This window comes from Bradysia coprophila (genome assembly GCF_014529535.1).
Source record: "Bradysia coprophila strain Holo2 chromosome IV unlocalized genomic scaffold, BU_Bcop_v1 contig_106, whole genome shotgun sequence".
Lineage (NCBI taxonomy): Eukaryota > Metazoa > Arthropoda > Insecta > Diptera > Sciaridae > Bradysia > Bradysia coprophila.
The window spans coordinates 2,430,527-2,452,661 of NW_023503372.1; the positions used below are offsets into that span (position 1 = coordinate 2,430,527).

Sequence of the window (22,135 nt, forward strand, 5' to 3'; positions counted from 1 at the left end):
TTTAATGGTTTGATTTACTTCATCAATTAGAGAGAAACGGCTATATCAAGAGCACTAGAAAGAGGACCACAAAAACACTGTCTACAGTCCAACAACGCTACAAGCCTGAGTCTTGAGTTGACTTGAGTAACCAAACTTGCTCCTGTGAACGCTCCCATGAGAACATTGAACGTGAAAACTTTAGCAAGGGGTTTATTCTTGCCCTAATCCCCCCTTTTCGTTCTTCTTGATAATATTCAAGATACATCGGGCACACCGATTCCCCAACATTCCTCTTCACCTCCAACGCGATGCGAGGGGTGTATTCTGAACGTCATCAGTGTAGGACACACCATTTGGCCCACTGTTTTGACTTATATTGCATAGAGAAAACTCTTAGTAACTACCTCAACCACCGTCCCTTGACTTATTTGGTCGAACTAACTACTAAATTTGTGAATGTGAAAAGGGTATAGTACAATGTGAAATAATATAATGCCACAAGAAGAAAACAATTACCTGGTAACAAGCCGTTTTAATCTCACCTGATATCAAACTACTTACGAGCTTTTCTTTAATTTTCGCGAAACTTTAACCTTCATTTGGACACACTCTTCGTGATATGAACGAGGGTCTAGATCCTGCCATCTAGTCAATTTTGTTTGACTCAATTGATATTGTGCTACTCATGCATTGGGATTGGAGAAGAGATAACTGACATGCAGAAGGCCGATAAGAACATCGACCGGTCACAAATGGACAAATAATACCCGGTAATCAACCAACTCATGTTCTTCTCAGTGCAGTAGCAAGCGAATTAGAATTCTTAACTACTTATGCACATCATGATCATAGATTATGGCAAGCGCTTCAAATAGAAAAATATTTGTATAAAATGGTTTCTTACAGTGTTTTACAGTTGTGTGACACACTGTCGAATTTCAGTACCCTATTTAGAGTACCACACATGCTTAAAGTGCGTTGATTATGGCTGTTATAGCTGATAATTGTTTTAAATCGTCCCTTAATTTGTATAGAGAAGGTTTCGGTAAAATATCGTCCCAGTAGTTACAACAGTTACGACAGTTACAGTTAATGTATTGAAACCGGAGTGATCAAAGCTACAGATCTGTAGTGTTGGTGCAGCTAGTTGAACGAATCGGTAAGGATTTGAGGCATCTTGAGTTCTAATATATTATCGGTATAGAAAGCGATGTAATCTGATCAGGTACGAATAAGTGTTTGATGAAAAGAACGACAATTTTCAAGCGACCGCATCATTTCAAATAATAAGAGCCAAACATTGTTGTTGCCTTTTTATATCTCATTTGTTTTTTTTGTTTATTTTTAAATACATCAATATAATAATGGTATTGAATAATACAAGTAGTAACATTAAATATAGAATTTTAAATATTTCCATTTTGTTAACATAGATCTAAAAATTTAAAAGGAAGAAAAAGCGGAACTTGAGAATGTTTTCATTTTTATTATTTTTATTGTGTGTTTACCATTTGATTTGATTTTCTATTTCTATTCATATTATTTCTTAACTGTTTGCTTGTTGTGTACATTGGTTTATTGAGAAGCGAATAAACAATCAAAATAGATAACAAAAAAGGAAGGAAACCCAGTTTTTCCAATTTACCATTTTAAGTCAACACGATGCGAAGTTGGACCTTATTATCGATTACTGCTTTTCGTCACGAAAGGGTTGTACCAAACTATAGTGCCTTAATAGTTATTCATAAAACAAGAATCGTATGGAGGTATTTTATCGACCTAGATGTCGATTGTCAACCCAAGGCGAAGCGGTTGTTGTACTAATTTTGGGTGAGATGATAATTTTTTCTTTCACATTCCTTTTTGGATATAATATTTGAACAAACGACTTTGCACAAAGTCGGCGTAAGTATCGAATTTGCTTACTGAATTGCTTAAAATATATGAAAATCAATTCAATACTGTCTTGAATACGAGGAGTAATATGCAAAGTCCAGCGGCTTCAATATGTCTGGGAATAATATTAAGCGTGAAAAGATATTTTCTCTTTGTAAATAGTTTTCTGATTTGATTGAAGCTCAGATTTATTATCATATGCTATCGATAAAGACGGCATAAAATACGGTAGAATACGCAATGAAGTACAAGATATTGTATCGAGCATTTTGCGTCACTTTAAAATGAAAGAAGTAATAGATTTGACATCGCTGTACTCTAGACGATCTTTTACAAGTTTCTGATTGCATTAACACGGGCCTACAGTTCTAAAACTTTACGAAAGGAACTCAAACATTAAATCGAACATCTTCCAGATATTTTCTTGTAAATTCGATGCGGTACGGTGTTCGTTCAACTTCATTGTGTCAAATTGTTTATTCAACGTCATCGCAAAACGGAGGAATCTGCTTGAAGTCGAGTGCTAAGTAGCATTAGACCACAATTTTTAGAACAAATTATAAATTAATTTTCTCCTCAAAAACGTCGAAACTAAAGAGCCTCGAATCGGCCTCGAACGACGTCAGAAGAATTGATTTGCAGGAGAAAGGAGTTGCTGTTCATTACGCTTTCGGAAAAAAATTCACTGAACAAATCGTAAATAGACCAGGTGGACGACTAGGTCAACTACTAAAATCTGTGGTCTGGTCCTTTGAAGATCAGACTCGAGATCAGTGTCGCTGCTGTCAAATTGTCACTTAAAATGGTACAAATGGAATACAATCAAAACAAAATGATTAGGAAGGTTAAATACTTGCGTAAATGTAATTCAAAAATAAAAACGATCTGTGCAAGTAAAAAGTAAAACTCTTAAAAATAAAATTTAAGAAAAAAAAATTGTAAAAATAAAGGCACGTAAAATATTGACTCGAGTGTATAGATAAATATGTGTTGCTGTTGTGGATTATATTTTCTTGTTTTTGTATACTGGATAATTGCTTATTAAATTGTTAATCATTTTCGTCTATTAATTTTATTATTGAGAGATATTTTTGTTTCTTTATAATTCAAATATTATAGCCAGTGGTGAATCACAAAATAAATTTGATTTTCGGTAAGTATGTGTATGTGATGTTTATTATAAATTGCAAACGTTTCCATTTTCTTTTTCAACTTATTTAACTTGACAAAAATCATACGGACAATTTTTGCTAAGATTCACTAGTCAAAACTGCTGTGTTATTTCGCTAGCTTCAAGCTTTTGATTGTTTTCTATTTTGTTAGTTTTAGTTGTGTGATTAATTTTTTCCTGTTTCGTGTGTGGTAAGAACAATTTTTTGTTGTTTAATACAGAATCTTTTACTTCATTAGATTTAACATACGTTTTTGCTATGTAAAAGAGCGCTATTGTTTACTATTGTTGGTGCTAGAATGTTTATATACCATCAGGGTTTCGTATCTTCTATAAATAAAAGAAGCGACAAAAGTAAAATTCTTATTTTGATCACGATGAAAACATGAGATTTTCTTACTAAGCTCAGTCAATTTTATAGGCGTCCATATCATTCCCATCTAATTGGTCTCGCAGAACGTTCTTTCAAAAAAATGTAGTAAATTTCATCTACATGTGAGAGCTTACATAACCCATGAAAGTTTTTGCGACCTGGAGCGATTTCTTACACTGCTAACTTAAAGGAATTGGTTCTGTTAGACAGAACTCAATGATACTACAAAGTTTTCTCCATTTCAAGATATTTCGACGTAATTGTCTTTTTAATTTGCAAAATTAGATGTGATAGGATTTAAATCATTAAAAAGAAAAGACTCACCGCAAAGGAAAACGTTTTTCCGGTGGCATAATTTGAAAAACCAAATTTTCCCTTAGAAGTAACACATTTTTGCATGCTTTAATGGTTTTACTTTTTCAAAAAAAGATTTTGGTTCAGAGAAATCATCAAAAAACGAATATTTTTGCGCACAAATGTAGGTTAAAAATTTGCCAAGGGGTGAGCGCTCTTAAGTAGATATTTTTACAATCGCATCCTATCTAGTAACGGCTAATCATCTGTTAAAGAGAACGACACCAACTGCCTTTATATATCGAAATGTATGTTAAAACTGGTGAAGTAAATGATTTTGCAACTATCTGCTGCAAATACGTTGATCGAAAAATGTTAAAGATTTATGTGATACGTTTGCTAGTTTGTGAATGATTAAAATTCGTTCAAAAATAGCCAACACGAAAAATCTACCAAAGCAAATCAGGTGAAAAATAAAAACACAAACTCATGGAAGCGTACGTAGATTATCCGATTATATTAAAACAAAAACAAATTAAATTCCCGTTCATTATTGTGAGCTTAAAATTTAATTCAGTGGTCGTTTTATGTGGAATTAAATTAAAATAAAAGAAATCTAAACGAAAAATACTGATTTACTGCCAAGACTGTTTACTCCGGGTGGGCGACATTTCATTCGACTCACGGTGATATCCAACTTTCGTTATACAAAAATAAAAGACCTCCTATGGAGAGTTGATTTTTTGTTTCGAATGTTGGGTAGCACATGCATATCAATGCTTTGAAATTGTATACCTCCCCAAATAGTACTCAGCCTTACTACTGCCAATTTTAACACGAAACTCAAATTGTTTTCTTATTTCTTTTTACATTAGCTTACAGGTGGAACGTTTAACATTTACTCCATTTTCTTCTTCTTCTAACATTTAGACCTGATTTTTAATAAAGAAAACTAAAAATATTTATGGGATTAAACATCGAATTTTTCTCCTCCATCTAGTCCTTCATTTTTTTTTCTTCATTTATATAAAAAATAATTATATTATTATATATGCAATGCATCACAGGCGTCTAAAAACTAGTTTCTAGTTATTCATTTTGTTTATTTTTTATTTTACTTTTTTTTCATATAGACCAAGGGTGCATATCAATCCCTCATAAAATAACGCGGTTTGAAACATATGACGTATTTATTAGACTTCCGGATAAGAAAAATACTTGTTCTTGCGACTGTTTATATATGACCGCTGGTAGAACTGAAGCTTGGGAATCCAGCGCCTATTATCGAGCATTGAAATTCTTACAATTCTCGAATTTTCTGGAAAAGTAATCTCGAGAATTTCAATAATCTATTTTGGTTATGAAAATGTTTTACATCGAAAAGGATCATCATCCTTTTTTCGGCTCATGCAGAATGTAATAGTTATTTATTCCAGACAGCATCATAATATGCAAAATTGACAAACTTTTGATGCCTCTGAGGCATAAAACGTTGTATGAATCTCGGTGCAAAGCACTTAATTAGGCTCACGATGTGTATTTATGATGTGATAATAACACATCTAGAGCCTAATAAAGTACTTTGCACTCGATGTCATAAATAACTATTACGCCACCAGTAGTTATAGTATTTTTCCTAACTAGTGTTGAAATATCGCGTATTTTCTACATCATTTAGGAAAAACGTTGTTCCTAACTTATGCTGAAAGGGCTTTTAGCGAATTCTATTTCTCGGGTCGTGCTGGAAACCTCTAATTCACTAAAAAAAAGCCCTTTAACATACGTTAGATTGTAGGACAAAATATTTCTCAGCATAATAACATCGGCATTGTTTCAAGCCGCGGCCTTATGAGGGACTTATAGGCACCGTACACGGGCTCTCGGTCGAATATTTTTATTTATTTTTTATTGTATAATCATTCACTTTCTTATATTATTATTATTTATGAAAATGATTTGTTTTTAGTACGTTTTTGTTACCGTAGAATTTCAATAATGTTTTTAAAACTTCATGATTGTGTTCAATTATAACGAGAAAAAAATATTTTTTTTCTTCTTTTTTTTAGTTAGTTGACTTTGTTTAACAATCAAAATAAATTTAAAAAAATTTCTAAAATAGATAAAAACTTTCTTTCTCTTTTATTAATTTATAAATTAGTTAATTTAAAATCTTATAATTTAATGAATAAAAAAAAGGAACAAACTGTAGGTAATGTTCAAATATATGAAAATATTTTCAGAAAAATTCAAAAAATTCTTCTCTTTTCTAAAATAAACTCAACAAGGAAAATTTATGGTTTGTCCCTCTATTTGAAATATGTTTGTCCGTCACAGTACTGTGCAATTTCAATCAAATTTTAGTTCAATTTTTCATTTTTTTTGGATTTGTTTGTTTGTAGAAGCTAGACTTTACAGTTCACGAGCAACAGAAGCACTCAAGCTAAGTCAAATACCTATTTCCCTATCCAAATTTGCCAATGAGTAAAATTTGTAACAAAAAATGTCAAAATTATCAACTCGTGGCGAAGACGAGTGGTCTTCTAGTCATCGTGTGCATTAAATAAATTTATGAAATTTATCATTCCCGAGGGGGAAACCACTTTGATTAACGAAAAATGTTACGATTAACATAGTTCATCACTTGTTTATCACTTCATTAATATTTCGTCAATCTTGCTATTGTTAACAATCCAAACGGTTTCCCCTCTAGATTAAGACAGAGTGATTAAATTCATTCATGCACCACGTGCACGTATCTGATAGAAATTAAATTCGAAGTTGAGAGTTGATATTGTTAATCAGGCCAACATCATATAAAAACAGCGGCTAGTCATCTGCTATCGACAATGACAACGAGACTCTGGCTTTTGTGCTCTCTTATAGCGAGATGTAGATTGAAATATTGAAGTAATAGACTTTCTATCAAACACCAGGATATACAATTGAAGTAACAGATTTAATTACCTTTAGCCCAACGTATTCGTATATTCGAACAAATACCAATTTTTTAAAATCCTGACAAAATTACGGGGCCAATGTCTTAGTCCTCCGGACCATTTTATCCCATTGACACATGAATCTTAGGCTCTTCCTGTAACATGGGCATTCAAGGACAAGATGTCAACAGGTCTAAATTGACCTGGCCTGGCCAAAATTGGAAGAAATAATCCAATATATCATTCAGTTGGTCAAGGAACTATATTGCAGAGTCGACGCGATATTTTAGGCGGGATGTCTAGGCTTTTGAGACAAGGACCGCTTATGAAACGGAAATGACTGGCTACTGTGCTAAGAATTATTTTTTGGCCGATTGTTTCCGTGAAGACGAACCACATATTTCCCGTAGAGGCAACCAAACATTTCATTAGAAAACTCAACGTCTAGGAGGTTGAATTCAATTTGCGTAGCTTGTTTCACAAACGGCAAAATGAACAACTAAAATGCAACCCGTGGCATAGAAAATGCGTCCAAATTTAACGACAAACCAACAAAATTTCCGTTCAAATCTTTGAAACAAAATTTTGTCCTAAAATGTAACAAGTAATGTGATCGTCTGTCTCCTCCTCTTTTCCATCTTTTATTTAGTTTTCAGTGTAAAAAGTACGTCGTTTCTAAATACTAAATGTTTTCTTTTTTGTCTGTGCTAAGTTTCACGCGTAAACCACACACATACACAGCTTTGTACATTTCTAATTTGTATTGCTTATTGTGCCTGAAGGATCCATTATATGGATGAAACGAGTGCACATGTAAAAAAAATGATTTTTTTTCTTGAAATGCCCTGTTTAGTGTGCTAAGCACAATTTCCCCAACGTTAACTTTTGTCGCAAATGAAATATTTGATTTACTGACGACGGCTACGTTTGGCTGAATTTAACGAGCCAGACACCGAACTCGATCGACCCTTTTTGCCACCTACCTGCGTTTGTGACTGTGCGGTCACTTGCAATGAAATCGCCTGTGTGTTAAGTTTTTCGGCCAATAGCAGATCTTTGATTCCTTTCATTTTACGGCTGTACAGGGTAATTGTCGGCCGTTTCGGTAGTATTACATCTTCCGGTGGCTCATACACGGGTGCCGATATTTCAGTGGATAATTGTGGTGTCGCAATGTCCTTCTCTTTAAGCCGTTTCTGATCGGACGTTTCGCCAGCCTTTGCGTCGACTTCTTCCTTCACGCTAATACTTTTCTCATCGCCAGTTGATGGTTTCACATCGATTTGCTGCTGTTCGGCGAACGGTTGTCCACCGCCTTGTAGTAGAAAGTCAGGATTCAAAATTTTTTCACCGCAGGCTGCAGTTAGTGCCTCTAACGTTGATATGACTGACTCATTTGTGGACTTTTCTTCGGGCTTATCAATCGTATCAGTAGCTATGTTGTTGTTACTTTCGCCTTCGGTTTGCTTCGATACATCCTCGTCGTCCCTGCCACAATTTATTATCACTTGAGATCTTATATCCGCATCGAATCGACCAATCGTTGTGACTAAGGGCTTCGCCCAGCCAATGTGAAGGATATTCGTGTGACTGCCCTCTTCCCATTGGCATACACCATCGTAAAACCTCAAATAGATACGAAAATTAACGTTTTAGTGTGTTATGAGGTATGGAAGACTCAGTATGAGGCTCTAAAACTCCTTCACAAAAAGCACAGCTCTGAGTGAACGGCTGCAAAACAACTCAAAACTCTTACCTCAAAAGATTAGCAAAGCATTGCGGATCGCGCAAAACACTTTTCGCTGAATGTCCGGAGCTTTCGGTTTTCATAATTAGCGGAATTAGCTCGTTGGCGATGTCCAAGAATTCTTTATAAATTTCTTCGTCGTCGCGTGAATAGTTGTAGAGTCGAATCACGTCACCAGCGTCGGCCCAAGCGCTGAACGCATCCTTGTACATGTTCTGACGATAGTAATAGCCACCCTGGTAAGTGTATGGATAAACATGATGATTCTTGTAGTAGGTCCTCGACGCTTTCACTGATTGTTCGTACAGTTCTTTGCAGCTGGGGCGATCCGGTGTCGGTGATACCTCTTCCAGTTCGCCTAAAGCACCTGTACAAGAAAGGAATCGGAATTCACAGAAGGTTTCGAATCAGAGATTCCGAGTCGAAATTTGAAATTCACTTACCTAGTCCCATTGGATACTTCTGTAGATGTTTCATGTCATACAGCAGCCAGAGTAACTGTTGTTGAAGATCTGCCACCTCTAAGCAAGCACTGGTCATATTCAACGATGGATTGATAGACGATACAATTGCAGCCACTTCCATGTTTCTATCACAAATTACTGGATTCCCCGACAGATATAGCCACGAATGTGATTCGTATCCAGCAGTAACCGGCTGGCCACGTTTGTCCTCCGTACCTTTTCCATGCCATGTCACTTCAACTGTGTCCAGTCCAGTCTTTCCGAAAACCACCCACGCATGATCTTCGGACAGTGCCAAATGAACATCAATGTATCCTAAACATTGACAACCAGCAACTGGAACAAACAGACATTCCAATGAGAATTTCATTTCTAATTCGAAAAATATTTCAAAACTGAATCCGTACCAACTGCTAGTGCGACACCGAAACAATCCAATTTACTTCCAGCGAGATAACTGTAGAGGCTTTGCAGATGAGCTCGGTCCTTGTACGTACTTCGAATCAACGAATTCCAGATCACATCAGACACTCGTTTGATGAGCTGTAAGTACGAATTGTGGAATCAATTCGTGGTGTCATTGATATTGACTCAGGTCTGTCTCCAAATGTATCGCCGTGCGTGTACACACAACACAAACTTGGGCAAACAAAGCTGAATCGAACATTACCTCTCGCGTGGCATAATTCGTTTTGTGCGGCTCCTTATTCTTTTCCACCACCGACAGAATTGTTTTGAATTTGCTGTACAATTCACTGATGACGTCAAATTGGATGTCAATCACTTCGCCAGCTAGTGATGTGGATGTGGACTCCACACATTTGCTGGTAAGTGTGTTTTCGATCATACCTATTGCATAGAAATCGGAAATTTGGGGATGATTAATACGATGAGTCATCGGAAACTACTCATGACAGTGGAAGGATTTCACCTAGCATTATAGAATGACAAAAAAGTTTTTCATTTGAACGCGAATTGCATCAATTACTAAATTATTGAACCACAAAAGCGACTACGTGTTGAAAGCCGGTTCGGCGTAAAACATTCAAAATCGACCAATTCTTCATTGAAATGCCAATTCTAATACAAGTAAACGAGCAGTAAATACAAGAAACAAACCTGTAGTGATGGAAATAAGCGCCAAATCGGGAACATCGGATTCCATCTGTTTGCGAACCAATTCCAAAACATCTTTTGTACTTTTCAATGGGAACGACTTTTGAACATCACTACGTAATGCCGCCATTAAGACTGTTAATCCGTTTATCAAGTGTTACAATTTTGCTGCCTCTTCGATGGAAACTTTTAATACAACCGAATGATAAAAACCGATGCGACGCAAATTTTTTTTATTTTTATTAAATGACATTTGACCTTGTCGAGTTCGGTTGCGTTCACATTATTATTTCGTGGAAAACCACGTGTACACATGGTAACACCAAAAATAATTTTGCAAGAGTGACACATGAATGTCATTTTCAGTCAATGAAAAGCCGCAAAAAAGTAAACAAAAAGGCAAACGACTTGTTGACTCAAAAGAACTGTTTTTTAAAGCAGAATGTCCAGCGAATACTTTCTTAAACAAACGATCGACTGTAACCAGGGCTCTGTCAGAGCTGTGCGCTACAATGGTGAGTGTTGAATTATAATTCGGTTGATGGCAAAAGTTATTTTGAGGATTCATCTGAAAAACAGTCTCCATCTCTACAAATCGGACGTGACCATAATCACGGCAGAGTAAAATAAACCAGGCAGGAGCGGTTCATTATCGAAACGTCAAATAAGGGACCTAATACACTGTATGAAAATGAACTCAAATGAACACTGACATAAATTGAAAAATTTTATTCGCAAAATATCAAGGGCTACTAGATTATTCAGGCCCTTAGTCAAACAAGCGCTCCTGCCTGGTTAACTTTACTCTGTCGTGCCATAATGTAATCGCATAGCTTAGGTCGTGTGGCTACGGGGCAACATGGGTTATTTTGGGTTTAAGATTCAACTGATTCAACTGATTCAACTACACTAAGATAAGACTCATTGAAAAAATGGTAAAATTTGGCTACTTCGGTAGAATTCGAGGAGTGCCTCCTCTGGCGTCCTGATTATTCGACGACTTGAGTATCGACGACTTTCTGAAGAAACAGCTATTTCATGAAGAAACGATGAGTAGGTGCCGTTTCTTCAGGAACTCAGCGCTTCTTCATGAAGTTTTTAAACTGTTACCTTCTTTCGGGAACTCACTATATCTTCAGAAAGTCATCGATGCTCATGTCGTCGAATAATCAGAACAATTACGTGTTTCAGTTCCATGAGTTTGGCAGACTGTTTTACCAGAAGAATTCCGCTGTATTTGATCACTCGACGAGTACCGTCGAGAGCAATCTTTGCTGTTGAAATTACAAATTCTACGGGAGTTTCAATTCACTGAGAATTTTCTCGAAAATTTCTTCCCTTCGAAAACCTTATCCCACGATGTACTCATCTCCCTTTGCAGTTGCTGTATAAGAACAGTCTAACTGATGACCACTATCTACGGGTATCACTCACTTCACATCATTACTTTGTGCTTTCAGTTGATGGTTCATACTTGCTAACCTGTGGTTCCGATAAAAAGCTGAAATTGTGGAATCCTTTGACTGGCTTACTATTGAAAACGTATGGAGGTCATGCAAATGAAGTTACTGATGCGGCTGGCAGTTGTGATAGGTATTGCATTGTCGATTAGTTGTCCACTTTCAACAACAAAAATTTTAAATATTTTCCGCCTTCAACAGTTGCTTCATCGTATCGGCAAGTCTCGATAAAAGTATCATCTACTGGGACGTTCCAACCGCACAACCCTTGCGTCGATTACGTTGCCATGCTGGTGGTGTGAATTGTGTACGCTTTAACGAAGACTCTGGTCTGGCGATATCTGGCGGCAAGGATAATATGGCCATGTGTTGGGACATCAGAACAAGAAAACAGGAACCAATTCAAGTCCTAAATGATGCCAAGGATTGCATTACATCAATTGTGTGCAATGACCATGAAATAATAACATCGTCGCTGGACGGTTGCATACGGCATTACGATATACGAGCTAGTCAGATGACCTGTGATTCTATTGGTCCGCCCATTGTGCACATGGTTCAGACCAAGGATGGTCAATGCATGATAGTTGCTTGTGCCGATAATGTGCTGCGATTGATTGACAACGATTCCGGTCAAATTTTGGCTGAATACAAGGGGCACATATCGGAAGACTTTCAAATCGAGTGCGGTATTTTGGCTGGTGATTCGAAGATTTGTTCGGGATCGGCGGAAGGCTGTGCGATAATATGGGATTTGGTGGATGAAAAAGAAGTTGCACGAATTAAAATGGGTAATTCAAAGGAAATTGAAATGACGCAATGGCGAGATTGAACTAAAAGAATTTTTGTTTCCTTTTCAACGCAGGAGGTGGAGTAGTTCATTCACTGACGACACATCCGACTGGCAATGATATTGTGTTCGCTAGAAAAAGAGAATTTCAAGTTTGGGGACTCGATTGAACTTAAAATGGGAAAACCCGATACAACCTCAACATATTGACCGACACGCAGTGAATACAGGGCCAGGAGGAAATTGTAAACATGCAGTGATGGATGTTACAAGTGAAAGTCGCTAAGCATTAAATGTACAAATTGATTGTAAATAAGAAACCAAAAATTAAAATCCAAATTTTGTTTAGCTAAAAAAACATCCCTTCTCTACTTCATAAACTCATTCAGTTTCGCTAAAAGTGACTTGAGTGGTCCCAGAGTCTTAAAAGTTATTTAGTGAGATAAAGGATGAACGAGGTTGTGATGTGATCTACTGAAAGTGTTTGCTGATCTACTTTTCGTCCAAAATACACTGCAAGTGTTTGCTGATCTACTTTTCGCCCAAAATACACTGCAAGTGTTCACTGATCTACTGTTCGCCCAAAAAACACTCAAAGTGTTCACTGATCTATTGTTCGCTAAAAAAACACTCAAAGTGTTCACTGATCTACTGTTCGCTAAAAAAACACTCAAAGTGTTCACTGATCTACTGTTCGCCCAAAATACACTGCAAGTGTTCACTGATCTACTTTTCGCCCAAAATACACTGCAAGTGTTCGCTGATCTACTTTTCTCCCAAAATTCACTGAAAATGTTAACTGATCTACTTTTCGCCCAAAATACACTGCAAGTGTTCGCTGATCTACTTTTCGCCTAAAATTCACTGAAAATGTTTACTGATCTACTTTTCGCCCAAAATACACTGCAAGTGTTCGCTGATCTACTTTTCGCCCAAAATACACTGAGAGAGGAACCACTGAAATCGTTACCAATTTTTTAACTGCCCATATCTCACTCTGGATAAACTTTCAACCCAACATAACCCTATAATCCACTAAAAGTACAATTACCTCTCTGAAGACACTATCCATCAAGGTTTTTTGTACCTGGAGAAAGCCTTAGGTAGGCGGTTTTCCAACTTATTATGTGAAGTGTGAGTCTAAGTCCATTCAACCATCGGTCTTAATACTTTCCTAGTCATTAAATTCAACGAAGAAAAACAACTGAAAGGTGGAATTTATTATTTCTTGCAAAAAAACATTTATTTTAAATAGAAATCTTTTAAGATAATTAAATATTACAAAAATTTAAAATAACTAACAAACATACAGAACGACACAATAAACTTAAATTTTAGATTTGTTTTTTATCTTCGCTTTTTTCGTCTTTTCTTTATAACCAATCATAAGGAATCGTCTTAACTTATTACGAAAAAAAAGGCACTGGAATGTAACCTGAATACATTAAATCGAATATTTTTTTCATTTTTTTTGTTTGTTTTCTCTTGGTTTTTCTAAATATTTATAAATTGAAAAATTGGTACAAATTAAAAATGATATTTACAAAAAGTAAGATTTAATTTATACAATTTTTAGCAATGGATATTACGATTAAATTAAAGTTTAAAAAGAATTAAAATTATGAATAAGAGGGAAAAATCGTTATTTGGTTTGTTACTTTTTGATATTTTAATTGAAATAAATTCACTCTCATGTCGTGCATAACCGTTACATTTTCACAACTCAACAAAATAAAGTTTTTTTTAGTTCGTTAGCTCCACTTGTAGATTATTATATAACGGTAGATATTCATACGATTTCAATAAGACAATATTTGATTATGCTTTACGTTGTACAGTTTTTAAATCTTAAATTTTCTACTTTCAAATCGTTTAGTTCCTCTTTGTCCGATTAAATTTTTTATTGATTTTCTCGTTTTTAAGTCCATATGTTCCAAATATTTTCTAGTTAAAATTCTACATAATGCTAAACCATTCCTACGAGCTACGAAATTATAGAATTTGATTTGTTTATTGAAAAACTTGGGACAAATGAAAATTTAAAGTGAAACAATGTCTACACAACTTGGTGATTCTCATCTGTAAAGGACCACTGATTTCAACAAATTTATTTTTGAATTTATTCTCCATCTCCGCATAATGCATTCTAGTTTGAAGAGCAATATCCCCAGATCAGGATACGAACAAAATTCTCACAGTTAGCCACTACAGTCTACAGGTGTCGTTAGATCCCACATCAACATCTATTTTGATATCGTTGAGTCTTTTTAAAGAAAAGAAAAACTGTGTAGACACTGATTCACACGTAACTAACGACAGGTAAAAGGATTGGTACTATCAATTTTCATAAGTAAAGTGACAAGCAATTTTAGATCTACAAGGACATTACAATCCAGAATACTTTGTCCTTCTTTCAGTCTATTTGAATGTCATTTTATAAGTGGTTATTATATCTTATATCAATGCGACAACAAAAAGAAATCGCATCATAAGGAGCAGCTTGCATGCACCCTCAGATGTTGAATAAATTTTCCTTTTCTTGCTATAGTGCGTTAAGTGTGATAATATTATCGCTTGAACATTTCAACCGGATTCGACCAACAGCTCTCGTTGATTTATACGAATGATGGGTTCATTCATTCTTCGCTAAAAATGTCATCAAATTCAGGTCACTGAAATATGCTCAATGACATATTGAGCCAATGCTCACATCATGTAAAAATACGAGGGAAGAGTAACCGCTTGGTGCAGGTGCACCATGCCAATTAATGTCCAAATGTATATGGTAATTATTTGAATGAGCCTGCTGGCTGGTGCATGTAAGACTAATTTATAGCGCTATACTGACAACGTTTCTCACACTTTCATACGATACGTCATTCATGGTATAATCGGTATAACGTACAAAGGAGACGAATGGTGTAAAACCTAAATTAAGATGCGTACGTCTTCAGTATACAGTCTCACAAACAATACAAGCGTTCTCATTCAAACAGAGATTGTCACATGATTACCATGAACTCATACAAAATGCATTCCCTTCGCGAAATCCATTCTGTTCTTCAATGTTTGAATTATTCACAGATTTTAGCGTTTAACTTGAATAAATTTCGCTTTTCAACTAATCTACAAAAATGTAACTTTCCAATTGGAAGTACTAGATTTCCTTAGTTAGGACTGATCATTTCTGAAGATCTCGTGCGGAACCTTTGTGCTATCCCGTTTAGGGACCTACGCTTCACTTAAATCTATTACTTCGCCTTACTCTTTTATCTAAATACTTTTACGTCGACAATTTGACCAATACCTACTCTGTTGTACCAAGCTGACCGAGCATTTTTGTACTGATCAGATTCCATGTCATTAAGATTGACATAGCCTGCAATTTACAGTCCGCTCGACATTGATCCAGTCCAGCCTCATATTTCACAAGCATTCTCTGCAGTGAGGTAATATAGAAGCCGAGCCAGGCAGAATCGCCACTCAGCGTGAATGAATAGCACGACAAACCGTTCTGGGAATGATGCGGTCTCTTTGCAAAAAAAATTCCACAACAACTTGTATAGCAGCATATTCAGTGTAACAGTTGCAAAAGCTCTAAGTTACAGTGTATCGTGTTGAATATGTTCTCTTAGCCATTCTGTTCTGGCAATCGTGAAGTAATAATAGTTCTAATAGACCAGTGGCCAAAACTATTAGTGAATGAGCAATCTTCCGCTTGGATCAACGAAAGCTGTTTTCAAATTGGTTCAAGTTCTCGTAATCTACCACTCTTGCACTTATCATTATTTGTGACCTAAACATTAAATCTACACAGGTACATGATTGTAATCAACATACCCAGCTAAAGTTTTTCGTAATTTTTAAATTAATTTTATTTTTTTGTTGTTTAACTTTTCATCGAAAGGCGTAATTTGTCATGTTTATATTAAATTGGTGTCCTCTGTGTTATATTAACATTTAACTAATCTCCTACACACTAAACACTCATGTAAATGTTAATCTCTTCTACGATGCTACAGTAATTTATAAATATAAAAAAAATCGGCGGAAAAAGGTTTAAGTTACGAACCAAAGACACAAAACAAAAATTTTATGCACACAACAACAGCAACAACAACAAAATCGTTAACTAGAATCAACGGGCAATCATATTATACAAATACACAGTCTACGATTGCCGATCAATCGTCTGGAAAAACCATTCGGTAAACCGTCTCAATTGTTGCACGGCAGCTTGACTTTCGTCTTGGAGACGACGATTCTCTTCCGTCAATCGTCTGACTGCTTGTTCCAGCGATTTACGTCTTTGTGTCTCTTTGGTAATTCGATCTTCAAGCTGTGTCACCTGATTCTGTAGTTCGGGGAGGCTGGAGCTGGGTGTAATTTGTTGATGTTGCAATGAACCGCTCAATGACGAAGAGCATGTGGATGATGATGACGGTGATATGGATGGTGGCGATGGATTCCCATCGTTGGACGAATTTGTACCGTTGTTCAGTTCGTCGTATATTTCCTGTTTGTTCGCTTTGGACATCTTAAGACCTTCATTCACTTGCATTATCGCTTGATCGACGAGTGTCGTCCAATCAACTTCTTTGCTGTCTGGTAGCAGTGGAAGTGGCTGTTGCATTAAATTGTCGGTTTCCTTTCGCTTGTTCATCAAGGCCGGATTAAATCGTCGTGGTGATCGCATGTGATCTTCGTTGATGTGCAGCTCGTTGATGTTCTTTTGCTGTTCGGTCACTGACGATGATATCACCGTTGCTGGGCGTGCAGTTGTGAAAATTACATCCGATTCATTTTTGGTTTGACTTTCGGCTTTCAATTTTGAATCGCTGGATATCGGCAAGCCGTGCGAACCCAAATTGATTCCTTCGCGGGATCGTGATTTTTTGCGCATCAATAGTAAATCGTCAGTCACAATGGTTGGTTTCAGTGCGCTTAAATTGGAAATGTTACCGAGGCTGTGACTGTTGGGCGAGTTTTTTGACGGTTTATTTTGATACAAAACGCCTTGATGGAAATTATCGTCGCTGGACATCATGTAGTCAGGATTTATCAGTTTCATCAGATCTTCTTGTAGTGTACTACTGGTGTAGTTGACACTGTTCCGTTGCTGCAGATGTGCCACATTTCGATTTGTTACGCCAGCTCGAAGTTTTGCTTCGGCCAATGGTCGAGGACTGTTATTTCGGCTGCTTGATGCACTCGACGATACAGTGCCGTTGCCTGTTAACAAATAGAGCAGAGATTTGAGTGTCAACTGGTTCTCAATTCTGAATTTCACTTTGACTTACCACTTTTGTTCTTATGAACACTGCTGGTTGTGGACGATCGACGTAGTGGAGCCAATTCCGGCACAATGCCCTCGTCATCGGTTGTTGATATACTTTTCATGGAAACACTGTATACTGGCTCGTTGTTGATGGAACTGGAATCGGTCTGGTTTCCATCCGAAATGTGTAACGATTTGATCATAGCGTCTGTATTGGTTAGGTGCTGAATCTTTGGTGACTTTGTTATCAAATACTCAATATTTGCGGTGCGTGGAAGCGGTCGTAATTCGTTTACGGCTGGTGCCTTGTTCAATGGACCGTGCTTATCGCCTGGTTCATGAATCGAAAGCGGTCGAACTGAATTGGCCAGTGGTAGTGAATTAGTGTGAACGACTTTGGAATGACTGTACTGTGGTTGATGTTGCTGCTGTTGCTGCTGGTAGTCACTGGAATGACCATTTTCTTGGGCGTCTGGTACTTCCAGGATGTCATACCATCGATCGTCATTCGACGAGTGTCCACTGGACGAACTTGTTAACGTTCCCATGTCGGCGGGAAATCTCATGTGCTCATTGGGAATGCTAAATGAACGACTGCTACTTCCAGTCCCATATCCTGAACTGTTCGATGAACGAGGCGGAGAAAAATTTCGTTCGTAGCGACGTCGATGATTCGAGCCGGGCTGTTTTAATTGAGCTGTTGCTGAATTTTTCGACACTTGTTTCGGCTTAGTTTCGTCCAGGTTTTCATAGTCACCCTCGTAATTGATCACATTGAATTTGCAATTTTGCAAGAAGCATCCGCGACGAGGTGAGTGATCCGAATACGATTCAATTACTGTTACAGTCACTTGTGATGAAGTCTTCAGTAGATCAACCATTTCGTCGTGTGATAAGGTTGCAACGGCTATTTTACAAATTTCAACTAGACGATATCCTTGACGAAGCCCAGCTGTCCACGCTTGACCCGACATTTCGACTTGCGTTACCACTCCATCCGGTTGTACATGGAATCCAAGTTGACCCAACGGATTTCTTCGTAAATTCAATTCAATAGCCCCGCAGCCATTTGTCACCGCTCTCAATCTTTCGATGACTTCCAGCTGTTCATCACGTTCGGTAGACTCTCGCATGCTTAATGTTATGCATTCACTTTGGTGATGATAGATACGAATGCAATATCCACTAGTTGACCAGCCCAAAATGGATTTGCATGGCGTGACGAAAACAATTTGTCGTGAACATTCTTCAATCAGTACGAATGTTTCGGCTGATATGCCCAGGAAGCAGTCCACCGTTGTCCCTTGACCGGTATCGTGTAAAACAACTTGCCAACAGAATGCCGCCCGTTGTGTTAAGTCTCCACTGAAGCGTAGCTTTGGTTTCTCCTTTTTCTTGCTCGGGAAAATGGAAAACTTTGGCCCAGTGTCGACCAATGTGGTGGTACAGTAGTTTGTGGCCAAATCTTTCAAATACTCTTGTCGCGTTCGTGTAGCCATCGTAGCAAATTTTTCACTTCTGTGGGCTGCGTTTTCAGCGTTTATCACTTTGGATATCAAAAAGTCCGCAAATGTTTTTGACTTCGAATACAGTGCGTTCGGTCGTATTGGTGGACCGAAGACAGGAACTTCTTTCGATCGAGAAACCGCCACTTTGTAGTGCGTATTTTCCGTGCAAGGGTTTACAGCTCGTACACAAATGAAAACGTGCTGGAATTGACTGCGAATATGTTTTGGCGAAAATGGCAATGATCCCGGTTCTTGGAAAACGATTGTAACAATGTCGTTGCCGATGTGTCGCTTCCGAAGCAATTGCTGTCGATTGTTTGGGGTAAATGGCAGCATCGTCGATACGTGGAACATAACTTCGCAATCTTGATAGGTAGCATATAAGGAGTGTGTACCAGTCGAATCAGTTTTGTTGTCCAAACCGGCCTTGTAACTTTCAAAGCCCTTAAGGCGAACTCTTTTTCCGATTGTTTCGAGAAATTCAACAAATGCCGGACCAGCTTCTTCGTTGTTGTACATGTCTTCTTCGGTACCTTGACCAGCTTTGCAGTACAGGATACCCACTTTATATTTATTCGTCAATCCTTGTTCATCCAGCTTTAAAATTTGCTCTTCACATTGTGGCGTATTCACTCCAAGTTTCAGTGATGCCAATTGAACTTCTGGAGCTACGTATTCAAGTACTTCTTTGGTACTAGCTTGTTTGCCTAATCCACGTGGATTCGGAACCGATTCCTCAATCACAGATCCCCGCAATGTTAGCAGCTCAGACGTTCGAACAATCATTCGAAATTGATACGCTGCTTCTTTCGCATTTCCATCGGTTGATTGGTTTTGGTGTGATGTCGGTAATTTCTCTCGTTTAATCGAAATAGCAACCGGTCCAAGTTGTTCGTCCATGCCGAACCAATTCTGATGCTCTTGGCCAAGAAAGTATTGCCGATAATAACGAGCCCCATTGTCCACCGATTCGATTGGACGTTGTCCTCGCTGAAATGGACATGTGGTCTGTTTCCACAACGTTTCACCGGGGGCACATTCCAGAACTGATACACCACATGCTAAGGCAGGTCGATGGATCGCACGTTTTTGGCCGACATTCGATTGGAAACGAGTCAGACTGACTTCTCGCTCTTCTTCGCCCCCAATCTCGTTACGGAAGAAAGGGCAATTTTCCAACAGTTCGTTATGCTGACCATCACCATAGTCATCAACATTTTCTAATCCATCAGGCGTTGAGGATCTTGTTGTTAACATTGATGCTGCTGACGCTCCAGTTGTTGTATTTCTGCGCCTCGCTAACAGTAATCCCCTAAGTTTGGCGGCGTATCCCAAATTCGCTGTTAGTGATTGGCAATCGAAGTGAGCAAATGCTCGACGTCGTTGTCGTTCCTCGATGTCAGCCGATAATGTTGTGATAAACGAACATTCATCCGTCGCGGACACGTGTGTAGGAATTCTTCCTGGTTTTGTAGGACCCCATAATCTGTGCAATTTGTTTCGCAGCTTTGGGCTACCACCACGATCGACTGCGTCATCGCTGGCGGTCATATCACTTGAAAAATTTTGCATACTGTGGCTTGGTTGTTGAGATTGTTCAGATACTTTCCCCTTTAAATATTCAGCTGGGCCAGGTGATCGTTGATCTGTTCCAATAACACCCAAAACAGCTGGACGATAGTCTTGTAGCATAGCGAAGAAACTTTCTCCGGTTGTTGCTGGTCTTTCTGTCGCCGATATTACATCAATACTACCGTGACTGCCATACTCGCGTCGAAGATTTGGCGCTGGCAGATTTACGGTGTCATTATTATGAGAGTGTGAGTCGTGTAACAGTTCCAAGCTTGAATTGCTTCGATACAAATTTTCTGGATTTTGTGGATAGAGTCGATTCGCGCCGAGATTATATCGCCCATTCAACAAGTACCGTTCGTTCACTGAACTGCGAGATGCTAATCCAGCTCCGATGCGTGCTTTTAGAACATTATTATTGTAGTATTCAACAGCATGAACGACTCGGTCGCGGACAGTGCTGTTACGATGATTGTTTTGTGCTGAATTCGATGCGGTATTTACGACGTGTGGAAGTGTGGTTACCGGTGGTAAATTGCCACCACATTCTGCTTGCACCCCAATCATTCCATCATTATTGGTTTCCTGGAAAGAAAGAGAAAATTCGTTGAAATAAATTGTCAACAAAATTGCAACTAGAATTACGAATTACGAGACTCTTAACCGATGGCAGTTCATCAGTCTTAAAAATTTTAATATGAATTTATCTCGACGAATTGCACAAATGTGCAAGACCGAAAATGAAATTGGCTTTGGTTAATTTACTTTTAATGGATACGTGACCCTCGCATTGACCTCATTCTGTAGAACGGTTCCAATTTTCAACTTGTGGTAATTAAAAGCGACGTTATCGTGTCTTGTCAGTACGTATTAAGCTATTAAGCACACAATTAATTGAACAAGACTGCTCCTTCGATTTTCTTCTTCTTTTTTTTCTGAGAGCTCATAAACATATTAAAATGTAAAAAAGAGACAAGGCAAATCAGATGGCTCACAAACGGCTAGTCATCTGATATCGACATTGATGAAAAATATAGAAAGTAAACTCCGGCAGACACGGTCGTATACAGTCAAATGTATGTTAAAACTAATGAAGTAAAGGATTTTGTTGCTAAAATTTAGATCAAAAGAAGTAGTAGATTAGATAATTATATTGGTTGTTATACCATTGCCGCTTTTAAAAGGTTCAACTCAAGTAAATCAATAAATCAAAAAAAGCGAGAAAGCCCAAAATGATGAGTTTATTAGCTTTGGAACTATACCAAAAACACCAATATCTGAACAAAGATCTGTTGAATAATAAATTTATTTGCTCTGAATATGGTCTAACATATTGAAAAAGTATGTCTTTGTATGTAGGCGAATAAACCTTATTTTGATATGTTGATAGGGTAGAGTAGTAGAGTATGGACGAACGTGAATATTTCAAAGGCAAATTCGGTAATTTGGAATATCTCTTAAACAAAGAAAATAGATGTTGACGCTCATTTCCCTCTCAATTTTCTCTCAGTTAACATTTTGTATGGTCTGGTATGAAAGATTCATCGG

General features: G+C 37.6%; 3 protein-coding genes across 3 annotated transcripts in view; 1 reads left to right on the forward strand and 2 right to left on the reverse strand.

Moving 5' to 3' along the window:
- Positions 1-7,401: 7,401 nt before the first annotated feature.
- LOC119070880 (menin) lies at positions 7,402-10,231 on the reverse strand. Its single transcript, XM_037175399.1, has 6 exons — positions 9,983-10,231; positions 9,534-9,712; positions 9,271-9,406; positions 8,843-9,199; positions 8,409-8,766; positions 7,402-8,278 (listed from the first exon to the last, which is right to left on the reverse strand). The coding sequence occupies exons 1-6, from the start codon at positions 10,107-10,109 to the stop codon at positions 7,561-7,563; spliced, it is 1,875 nt and encodes a 624-aa protein (XP_037031294.1). The 5' UTR covers positions 10,110-10,231; the 3' UTR covers positions 7,402-7,560.
- Positions 10,232-10,239: 8 nt separating this feature from the next.
- LOC119070884 (WD repeat domain-containing protein 83) lies at positions 10,240-12,503 on the forward strand. The gene is made up of 4 exons (XM_037175406.1): positions 10,240-10,494; positions 11,440-11,572; positions 11,641-12,230; positions 12,305-12,503. Exons 1-4 carry the CDS (start codon positions 10,422-10,424, stop codon positions 12,397-12,399), a joined length of 891 nt encoding a protein of 296 aa, XP_037031301.1. The 5' UTR covers positions 10,240-10,421; the 3' UTR covers positions 12,400-12,503.
- A 947-nt stretch (positions 12,504-13,450) lies between these two features.
- LOC119070879 (signal-induced proliferation-associated 1-like protein 2) overlaps positions 13,451-22,135 on the reverse strand; it is a 35,192-nt gene continuing 26,507 nt past the window's right edge. Inside the window, exons 2-3 of the mRNA XM_037175398.1 lie at positions 17,530-21,172; positions 13,451-17,461 (exon numbers count right to left, since the gene is read on the reverse strand). Of these exons, the coding sequence (XP_037031293.1) occupies positions 16,401-17,461; positions 17,530-21,154 (4,686 nt within the window). The 5' untranslated portion in view covers positions 21,155-21,172 and the 3' untranslated portion in view covers positions 13,451-16,400. The remainder of the gene's footprint in view (positions 17,462-17,529; positions 21,173-22,135) is intronic.

Excerpts from the sequence above, each read along its gene's own strand:
- LOC119070884 (XM_037175406.1), top strand. The coding sequence starts at position 10,422 with ATGTCCAGCGAATACTTTCTTAAACAAACGATCGACTGTAACCAGGGC. Across the intron at positions 10,495-11,439 it reads CAGAGCTGTGCGCTACAATG|TTGATGGTTCATACTTGCTA; the intron begins GTGAGTGTTGAA and ends TTGTGCTTTCAG. Across the intron at positions 11,573-11,640 it reads GCGGCTGGCAGTTGTGATAG|TTGCTTCATCGTATCGGCAA; the intron begins GTATTGCATTGT and ends CGCCTTCAACAG.
- LOC119070880 (XM_037175399.1), bottom strand. The coding sequence starts at position 10,109 with ATGGCGGCATTACGTAGTGATGTTCAAAAGTCGTTCCCATTGAAAAGT. Across the intron at positions 9,713-9,982 it reads GCTTATTTCCATCACTACAG|GTATGATCGAAAACACACTT; the intron begins GTTTGTTTCTTG and ends TCTATGCAATAG. Across the intron at positions 9,407-9,533 it reads CGAATTATGCCACGCGAGAG|CTCATCAAACGAGTGTCTGA; the intron begins GTAATGTTCGAT and ends TCGTACTTACAG.